The sequence below is a fragment of the Melopsittacus undulatus genome, chromosome 20 (genome assembly GCF_012275295.1).
Source record: "Melopsittacus undulatus isolate bMelUnd1 chromosome 20, bMelUnd1.mat.Z, whole genome shotgun sequence".
Taxonomy (NCBI): Eukaryota; Metazoa; Chordata; class Aves; order Psittaciformes; family Psittaculidae; genus Melopsittacus; species Melopsittacus undulatus.
In genome coordinates, this window is record NC_047546.1 from 2,002,630 (window position 1) to 2,013,046 (window position 10,417).

General features: G+C 58.0%; 1 protein-coding gene across 1 annotated transcript; it reads right to left on the reverse strand.

Annotated features, from left to right (window-relative positions):
• Positions 1–710: 710 nt before the first annotated feature.
• Positions 711–5,626, reverse strand: LOC115945280 (myotubularin-related protein 11-like). The gene is given in 15 exon segments (XM_034071014.1): positions 711–909; positions 1,317–1,559; positions 2,036–2,212; positions 2,497–2,667; positions 2,752–2,927; positions 3,003–3,073; positions 3,244–3,307; positions 3,382–3,503; positions 3,587–3,675; positions 3,761–3,848; positions 3,962–4,203; positions 4,307–4,493; positions 4,495–4,601; positions 5,227–5,339; positions 5,479–5,626. Coding segments are annotated over 15 exon segments (1,971 nt in total). The 5' UTR covers positions 5,516–5,626; the 3' UTR covers positions 711–825.
• Positions 5,627–10,417: the final 4,791 nt, after the last annotated feature.

The following is a 10,417-nucleotide window of genomic DNA, read 5'->3' on the forward strand; positions in this document are numbered from 1 at the left end:
GTGCTGAGAGGATCCCGGTGCTGAGGGGATCCCGGTGCTGAGGATCCCGGTGCTGAGGATCCCGGTGCTGAGGGGATCCCGGTGCTGAGGATCCCGGTGCTGAGGGGATCCCGGTGCTGAGGGGATCCCGGTGCTGAGGGAGGGGATCTCAATGCTGAGGGATCCCAGTGCCAGGAGATCCCAGTGCTGGGGGTGCCAATCCCGAGGGAATCCCAGTGCTGGGAAGATCCCAGTGCCAGGGGTATCCCCATGCCAGGGGATCCCAGTACCAGGGGATCCCATTGCCAGGGTCCCCTCCTGCACCCCCCTCGCACCCCCATACTCGGATGGGCTCCATCCAACCCTTATCCATCCATCCAACCCTTATCCATCCATCCAACTCTTACCCATCCATCCAACCCCGTATCCATCCATCCAACCCCATATCCATCCATCCAACCCTTACCCATTCATCCAACCCTTATCCATCCATCCAACCCCGTATCCATCCATCCAACCCTTACCCATTCATCCAACCCTTATCCATCCATCCAACCCCGTATCCATCCATCCAACCCTTACCCATCCATCGAACCCTTATCCATCCATCCAACCCTTATCCATCCATCCAACCCCATATCCATCCATCCAACCCTTACCCATTCATCCAACCCTTACCCATCTATCCAACCCCGTATCCATCCATCCAACCCTTATCCAGCAGCCGAAGCTCCATGGAGGCAGCAGCACTTTAATGGAGGCCGGGATCCAGCGGGTGCAGCGGATCCCATCCCGGGCTCCTCCCCATGGCAGGGCCCGTTCCCCAGCTCCCATCCCGGATCCATCTCAGGCAGTGAGGGTGCTGAGCCGGTCCTGCAGCAGCAGCAGCTCCTCCACCAGCCCCGCCGGGGACGGAGCGAAGCGCCCGTGCTGTGGGAGACAGGGACACACATGGGGATGGGGACAGGGACGGTGGGATGGGGGGGGATGGAGGGATATGGGGTGGGATGGAGGGATAAGGGTGGGATGGATGGGTAAGGGTTCGATGGATGGATACGGGGTTGGATGGATGGGTAAGGGTTGGATGGATGGATAAGGGTTCGATGGATGGGTAAGGGTTGGATGGATGGATAAGGGTTGGATGGATGGATAAGGGTTCGATGGATGGGTAAGGGTTGGATGGATGGATAAGGGTTCGATGGATGGATACAGGGTTCGATGGATGGGTAAGGGCTGGATGAATGGGTAAGGATTGGATGGATGGGTAAGAGCTGCATGGATGTATGTTCATGGGTTGGGGTTGTGCCTGGGCCATGCCCCGCTCCCCCCTCCGGTACCTGATCCTCGGGCAGCCCCCGCAGGTAGCAGCGTGCCCAGAGCCGCACAGAGGGGCCCAGGGCACAGGGCAGCAGCAGCCCCGGGGGGGGCCGCCCCCCCCCCGGCTCCTCCAGGCTCAGTGTCCATAGGGAATGGTGTGTGGGGGGGCGGCCGCTCCTCCAGGGCAGGGGCTGGGCTGAGAGTGAGCCCTTGGTGAGCAGGAACAGGGGTCCGGACCCCACACCCAGCCAGGGGCTGGCAGGCTGGGAACACAGTGGGAATAGGGATCAGGGGGGAAACATGGGATGGGGCACATGGCTCCAGGGGGGGGGTCAAAGCCAGGGTGGATGGGGCTTGGAGGGACCTGCTCCAGGGGAAGGATGGATGGACATGGGGTTGGAGGGGTGGTGTGGGGTTGGGTGAATGGATATAGGGTTGGATGGATGGACATGGGGTTGGATGGGTGGTGTCGGGTTGGGTGAATGGATGCAGGGTTGGATGGATGGACATGGAGTTGGAGGGGTGGATGTGGGGTTGGGTAAATGGATGCAGGGTTGGATGGATGGACATGGGGTTGGATGGCAGGGGTTGGAACTGGATGAGCTTTAAGGTCCCTTGAACCCAACCCATTGTAGGATTCCATGATTCCATGCAGAGCACCCCAGATGAAGCAGGAGAGAGGATGGGGATGTCTCATGCAGCACATGGAGGCCCTCCCCATAGAGCAGCCCTGACTCACGCTGGGCTGGGGCTCTGCAGAGCCAGCGGTTCCCAAGGCAGCTCCTGCCGGGTTCCGGAAGCGCTCCCGCTGCTCCTGGCTGTAGCGCAGGCCCCATTCCCAGACCTCCGGCAGTGCCGCGGCACAGGGCTCCTGCCCCCCCCTCACCGGGCGGTAGCTCTGGCTGCGGGGCCGGTGCTGTGGGAGCGGGGGGGAAACGGGAGCTTGAGGTGGGAGCCGTCCCCCAGTGGGGAAACTGAGGCACAGAGGGATGCGGCCAAGTGGGATCCATCTCCGAACCCAAACCCATCCCTGAGCCCATCCGAGCGGGATGGGAAGGATCCATCTGAACCCAAACCCATCCCTGAGCCCATCCAAGAAGGATGGGAAGGATCCATCTGAACCCAAACCCATCCCTGAGCCCATCCAAGCGGGATGGGAAGGATCCACCTCCAAGCCCATCCTGGGGTGCCCCCCCTCACCGGGCTGCCCTGGCTCCGCTGCCGCTGGCAGCTGAAGAGGAAGGTGCTGAAGTAAGGGGTGAAGCTGCTGTCGTGCAGGGCCAGCAGATAGGCCTCGGTGAAGCCGAAGGCCGCCGGGAATTGCCGCACCAGCTGCCACGTGCAGTCCAGGAACAGCAGGAAAACGGGAGCCTGGGAATGGGGGATCCCACACTGGTCACACCAGTGACAGGGATGGGTGGTGGGATGCGGGGGGGGTGTGTATGTGTGTCTCACCTCCTCCCAGGGGCTGTCACAGCTGAGGAGCCCCAGCCGGTGGGGAAAGGGGTGTCCGGCTGCCACCCATTCCCGCTGGAGCAGGCTCTGGAAGCCGGGAAGGGTGCGGGAATGGGGGTCCCCCAGGAGCTGCACCAGCGAGGCCAGCAGGCAGTTCAGGTCCCGGTCCGACGGCTCTGGGGAGGGGTGAGGTGATGGGGGGGGGGGGTCCTCACCAGTGTCCCCCATGCTGGGGCTCCCCATGGTGCTACCTTGCAGGAGCACAGAGCAGCGTCTCCCGGCCAGCAGCGATGCCACCTCCACGGCTTTCCTCAAGCAGCTCCTTAGGGATGGAAAGGGGGGGGACGGGGTCAGGGTACCCCAAAATGGGTCCCTGTGGGCACTGTGATCACGGCACAGGCACCAGTTTTGGGGCCGGACACGCTCCATCCATCGTGGGTGTTTGGAGTGCGCACCCCCCCATTGCCCCCCCCATTGCCATCACTCCCTCACCGGACGTGCTCCAACCACCGCGTCCCCTCCAGCGCCGAGAGCCACTTCTCCTCTGCCGCAGCGCCTGGACGGGATGGGGGGGTCAGGACCCCCATAGTGGGGAATGGGGGGGGGGTCCCCCGTGTCCCCCCTGCTCACCGGGCAGGCAGAGCGCCCGCAGCTTGAGGTGTGCGAGCTGGATGTCGGCCGGGCCGGGCAGCTCCGCGGTGCGCACCAGCACGCAGGGTCCGCGGCCCCCCAGCAGCAGCGCCTCCAGGCACCTGCGGTGGGGCACAGGGACCCCCAGGTGGGGACGGGTCGGGGGCAGCATCCCCAGGACCCCCCCCCACCCGTCGGGGCTCACCTCGCGTCCTCGCTGCCCGGCTCCGACCCCGTGTGGAAGGCGGCGGCTCTGAGCAGGGCGCTGCCCCCCGGGTGGTGCCAGCAGAGGCGCTGTGGGGCAAACACCGGGACCCCCCCATTGTCACCCCCCAGCCACCCCTCCAACACCCCCCAGAGCCCCCCCCGCCGCACTCACGGGCACCCGGCGCTCCTCGAAGTGTGCGAAGAGCCGCTTGAGGTCGTGGTCCAGGAGCCCGCTGGGCACCCACAGGTACCGGGGGAGGCTGCGGGTGTCCCCCCCCCGTCCCGGCCCGTTTTGAGTGGCGGAGGGAGCGTGGGTGCTCCTGTTCCGCCCCTGGTTTTGGGGTCCCAACGTGTGTGTGTCCCCAGCACGCACCTTGGGGCCATGTCGAAGCGCTCATTGACGGCGCTCACCCTCCAGCCCGAGGCTCCCTGGCGCTTCAGCTCCTTCTCCCAGTCCCGCAGGCTCTCGAAGAGCAGCGTGGCGGAGGAGCCGTCCCCATCCTCATCCTCTTCATCCTCATCCTCGTCATTCTCCGGCCGGGCTCCATCGCATCCCTCACCCGCATCCCCCCACCACGCAGCCGCCTTCCACGCCTGGGCAATGGCGTTGGCCACCTGCAAAGAGCAGGAATGGGCTTGAGCCCCCCAAAGCTTCTGGAGGCTGTGGAGCACCCCAGGAACCTCCCCCCCCATCCCCACCGCATCCCACCCTGCTCACCCGGAACGCCTGCGGAGCCAACCCGTTCTCATGGAAGTAGAAGCGGAGGAGGCGGAAATCCCGGCAGAAAAGGGCCAGTTCCTCTGGGATGAACTTGAGGGTGGAGGTGCCCGTCAGCACCTTGGGTTTGGTGAAGCTGCTGGCTGGGAGTGGGATGGGGTGAGACGGTGTCAGTGCGCGCTGAGACCTGCCCCACTCATCGCATGGGGCCGCCGGTACCTGCCACCAGCTTGCGGATGCAGGGAAGCGCCACCTCGTGCTCGCTGGGCAGGAAGGGACGGGAGGAGCCGAGGCCCTGCGGGAGAACGGGGGGAGATGGAAGCTGCCCCCTGGGAAAGGCGAAGGGGCCGGATCCGGACCCCCTGCCCCTGTCCTGGCTGGTGTTGAGCCCTTGACCCCCCCCCCCCCCCCCCCCCACTGCGGCCTGCACCGGGTGAACGCGGTGGTGAGGATGGATGGGGTTGGGATGGGGCTGGGATGGAGTTGTAGATGCAGCTGGGATGGGGTCAGGACGGGGTAGGAAAGCTGTGGGATACGGTCCGGGATGGGGCTGGGATGGGGCTGAAGCACGCTGGGGGCTGAGGGTTCCCCAGGCTGGGGCGGGGCACATGTGGCAACGAGGGGTCCCATTCCCTGTCCCGTTCCTGTTCCCTGTCCCTTTCCCGTTCCCTCTCCCGTTCACTGTCCCGTTCCTTGTCCAGTTCCCCTGTCCCGTTCCCTGTCCCTTTCCCGTTCTTTGTCCCGTTCCTTGTCCCATTTCCTTTCTTGGTCCTTTTCCTTGTCCCATTCCCGTTCCTTGTCCCATTTTCTTTCCCGTTCACGTTCCCTGTCCCGTCCCCGTTCCCATTCCCTACCCTGTTCCCATTCCCGTTCCCTGTTCCCGTTCCCATTCCCGTTCCCGTTCCCAGTCCCGGCCGCACCTGCGCGGGCACGAACGCGACGCGGCGGTTGGTGCAAAGCAGCGTCCCGGGGATGGAGCCTCCGCTCCGGCAGCGCTGCCGGGCGCCCGCCGCCTCCTCCAGCACCAGCTCCCCTGCGGGAGAGGCCGCTGGGTGCGGGGGGACCCCAGGGGGGACCCGTTCCCGTTCCCGTTCCCGTCCCCGTTCCCGTCCCCGTTCCCGTTCCCGTTCCCGTCCCCCCCCCCGTCCCAGCCCCGCTGCTCCCGGCCCTACCTGGGAGCCCGGGGATCGCCGGGCGGGGGCCGCTCATGGCGAGGGGACTTTGACCGGAGCGGTGGCAGCGGCAGCGGAGCAGCCCCAGGGCCCCGGCTCCGGTCCCGGCCTCCTGCTCCCCCCCCCGGCCGGGGCCCGGCGGGGCGGAGCGGCCGCGGCGGAAGGAGGGCAGCGCTGCCCGTTCCCTGCCTGCTTTGTGCCCGCACGCTGCCCGCACCCTGCCTGCACCCTGCCCGCTCCCTGCCTGCACCCCGCCCGCACCCTGCCCGCTCCCTGCCTGCACCCTGCTTGGATCCAGCCCTCACCCTGTCCGCTCCCTGCCTGCTCCTGCCCGCACCCTGCCCGCTCCCTGCTTGGACCGAGCCCTCACCCTGCCCTCACCCAGACCATTCCCTGACTATTCCCTGCCCGCACCCTGTTCGGACCCAGCCTGCTCCCTGCCAGCACCCCATCCACAAAGCGGGAAGAGCCCCGGGCACTCCGAAAGGATGGGATTGGAGGGATCCCATAGCCCAAGGCACCCCTCGAGGGACGTATGGTGCGGGATGGGGTACGCACAACACCCTGTAGGGCATGGATCGGGGTGCATACAGCTCCCAGCACCCCATAAGAGATGAACGGTGCTGGAGGTGCAGGTCGGGGTGCATCCAACAGCCCCCCAGGAAGATTGGATGCTGTGGGACGGGGTCCACCAGCACCCACCAGTAACGGGGCCCAGCGCAGGGCTCCCCCCGCGGCCGCTCAGTGACTCAGCGCCCAGGAACGGCTTCTCCTCCCAGCCCGGAAGCAGCAGCAGCCACCGGAGCCGAGCCAGGGCCGAGGGGCCCCGTTCCCGGCCCCACGGAAACCCCCAAAGCGCCCCCAGACCCCCCCAGGCTCGGCTCAACACGGGGTGAACCCCGGCGTCAGGAGCGGGTTTGGGGGCGTTTAACCCCGACGGCAACGGCCCTTTGGGCCGGGGGTGAAGAGTGAGGGGCGGGCGGGGGGCAGCGTTGTGAAGCCAGGCGTGCGCTGAACAGGCGCAGCACCAGTGCCCCCTCCTGGCTCTTCGGGCGCGGGGGCCCAGCGTTCGGGCGGGCCTGCAGGTCGGCCGGGCCCGGCCGGCCGGGGCCCGGGGGGCACTGTTGGGGGTCGAGCATGGGTGCTTTAACAGGCTTACAGCAAGCTGTGAGAAAGTGAACTTAAGATCCCAGGTTAAAAGAAGAAGAAGCGTCAAGATCAGCAAACCAGGAATGCAATAACAAGATGCCGGTAATTGCAGAAGCATGATGTAACGCTAAGCTGAAGTGAAGGTGTGAAACCAATCAGGAGAGGTAAAGGGGAGCGTGTATCCCTCGTGGGCAAAGCGAAGCAGCCAATCAATGATCGCGTGTAAGACAGTATATTAAGGGCAGCCTTGTAATCAATAAACGGAGCATTTTGTGAATCTACATCGTATCGGTGTTTTCTCCCCTCCACCTGGCCGCGGCATTCTGGTGACCCCGACGTGATACCAGGAGAGAGAGAGACCGTGGACGAGAGAAGGTGGAGATCCCGGCTGCCCGAGAGAGGCAGGAAAGGAGCTCAAATTACGTGGCCACGGCTGAGCGGTGAGTCAGGCAGACTGCGGTCTGGTTCGGGATGGGTTTCGCTGTATCAGCGATAGAAAAGGCTACGACAGAAGGGTAGCGAAGAAAACAGGGTACTCGATACCCCGACAGGAACTTGTGGACTTTTTATTTTGGTGCCGACGAAGGGGGTTGTTAGAAAATACGGGACAGTTATTCTCCAAAGATCAATGGTGTAAGATAGGGGAAGAATTGTGGGAGTCGGTGAAGCTTTTAATCTCGAGACTTGGGAGAAAATTACTAAGGAAGAAGCCCCTGATTTATGGATGTTTTCAGTCCTTCCTAAGGTGAAGGGAGCAACCCTTAAAGAGACAGACCTAAAGTTAATGTTGAAATGGTCGAAGACACGTTACCCAGAGATTTATGAGTCTACCGGATTTGAGATATCCTTGCGGAATGGGGCAAGAGTTAAGCTGTGGAATGCAGCTACAAAAGGCAATGATGCTGTGAAAAGTTTGTTAGTCATTTGGAGAACTGTTTTAGAGACGTTAAAGTCAAAAAATGAGATCATGGAGACCAGCGTGCCCCCCCCCCCCCCCCCCCGCCCCCCCCCCCCCAAACCTCCGCTGGTTGCTACCATGGCTGTGAAGACTGAAGATGAGGATGAAGACGATCCTTTTGACCTGAGCCCTATTGACCCCGAGAAGGAGCCTGTGCACGTTCATCATTTTGCTGTTGCTGATCCTGAGATTCTGATGCCTGATAATGCCGATGCTGACCTGGATGGTGCTCTTGACCTGGAGCCTATTCATCCGGAAAAGAAGCCTGATTTATATCCCCCATATCCTCATGATAAATGGGTAGCTGTAAAGGGAGAAGTGAGATGGGTGGGGGATGTGGATGTATTGCACGGTTTCCCGTGGTGTGTGTGCTTCCCACCTGAGATGGGAAGGTCTCTTGTATGCTCTTATCAGGGGTATCGGGCAGAATGTGTCAGACCGTGGAGTTGGGACCCCATATACAACTCCTTTGATACAGTCTCTCTGTGATACTCATATACTAGAAGTTGGTAAATATAAGTATGTCCATGTTTCTATCGACCCTTGCAGACCTTTATAGATATTGCTGGCAACTTCTTCCAACATAGGCTGGCCACCTGTGTCGGAACGAGTGTGCATTTTGGTCAGTAAAAAAAAACCTAAGCTTCATGCGATGTGAGGAAGGCAGAGTCTCTGCGGGGACGCCCACTAAGGTTGAGCTGCCACCTCGCACTGTGATGATGATTCTCGGAGCTGGTTTCCTGATAGTCTTTACAGGGTCCTTGTGCCACGTCCTGTATGTGGGACTGTGTAGTGGGAACAATGATCGTCTGGATTTTGTGTTTCAAATACTGTAGTTGTGTGGAGTGTGCTTGTGGGATCCCATATGTGCATATATGTGTGTCTGTGTATGTTTGTAATGAGGGCAGACAGTGTTCTGTGTATTTTTTGTTGTCAGGTTCATGTAAAAGTTTTAACAGGTAGCAGTTTAACCTTTTGGGCAAGAAAAGGTTAATGCAAAAGTGCAGTTGCCGATAGGCCGGTGGTTTTAGCTGTGCAAAGCAGGGTGAGCGACTTTAAAAAAAAAACAAAAAAAAAACCACAAAAACAAAAACAGAAAACAAAACAAAACAAAAAAAAAAGATGGAAAAAAAAGAAAAAAAATAGAAAAAAATAAAAAAAATAGAAAAAAATAGAAAAAGAAAAAAAATAGAAAAAAAATATAGAAAAAAATAGAAAAAAAGGGTAATGATAACTCATTCTAGCTGTTATTAATGACTGTAGTTTTGATGTATATTGCTTAAAGCTTGTTTTCCAGACAATATCCATATGTAATCCAAAAAAAAAAAAACCAAACAAACAAAAAAAACAACAACAAAAAAACCCATCACTTGAGGGCAACTGAAAATTAACAGCTTGAATATGCATACTTGTAAAGTAGCTATTATTAGAGGTTGTGATTTTGCATATAAAACCACCTGTATTTACTAGTCAGTTGCTAATAAGAAACTATACCTTGTATTGTATGGATTTGTCACTTGTAAAAGAGATGTTAGAGCATGCAGATTTGCAGCAGCTCCTAGAAAATGCTAAGGCAAAAGCTAGAAAGATTCTAATATGATGGTACTGTTACAAAGCAGGTAATGGAACAAATTAAGAGGGTGGGAGAACTCCACTGGTAAGAAGTTTCTTTGGTTAGTCCCTTGCTGTCATCAGCATCTTCAACATGCTGATGCACTCTGTGATAGTTACTCTGCTAATGTAAATCTGTGTGTGCTTTGCTATAGTAGTGACTTGTTACTGGGTGAAGCAGGTGAAACTCTGCACTGACAACAAGGTGCAAGGACTGAGATTGAACAAATGCCTGCTACTACAATCGAGGGCAAGACTGGGTTGGCCTCTGTGTCTGCAATCAAGAAGAACCTTTAGCTCTGCTGCTGGCTGCAACCCAGCAGGCATGGAGCGGTGGAGACACATGCCATGCCAGACCTTGATGTGAGGGATGGCCTCCACTGTTATCAGAGAGCCATCCAGAGAAAAAGGGTAGGCCCAGCTGTGTACAGCTATCAACAGGACCATACTGACTGCCAGCGAAAAGTATAAAGCCGCAGAACAACATAAAGAAACAGCAATGATAGAAATCTGTGTAAAATCTTTGTAATATCTGTTCTATTATGTGTAACCATGGGTAATGGACAAGTATACTGAGCACATGTGTTAAATCCTCATTATTCCATCCTGTTACATGGTGTGTATGATTCACTGGTATGCCACATGTTATAAAGATTCAAGTGACTTCAAATCAGACTAATCTTACTGAAATAATGCTACCTAGAGTAGTGGGTTGTTATGTTACACAAGTCCAGCAGTGATAGAGCAGACATACGAAACTGTAAAAAACTTTTAGTAAAACTAAAAAGGGGAAGATGTGGAGACAGTTCTCACAGGAGAATGAATATTTGGTACATGAGCTCTGAATAACTCCGAGGGATACAGCAAGGCCATGGGAGGCCCGAGGAAGCCTAAACAAGCAAGATAAGAAGAAGCTGTAATTCACGGACTTATGAGAACTGTGGACTGTTGGCAAGCGTTCGAGGTCAAGTTCTCACACCTGTGCTTGACCAATTGTATGTTAGTCACTAAGGGTCTTCAAGACAAGTATCCAATCATGATATGCCAAGTTGCTGTAGGTGTGTGTAAGCAGTAGTATATAAGGAGTTAATGCTTTGCAATAAATGGCTTTTTGTCTGACAAAAAAAAAAGGGGGAGTGTAACTCCTTGACTGTTAACACTGTACAGTTTACTTCTGCAGCTGTTTCACATCCCCTTTGCATTAGAATGCTTCTGGGCATG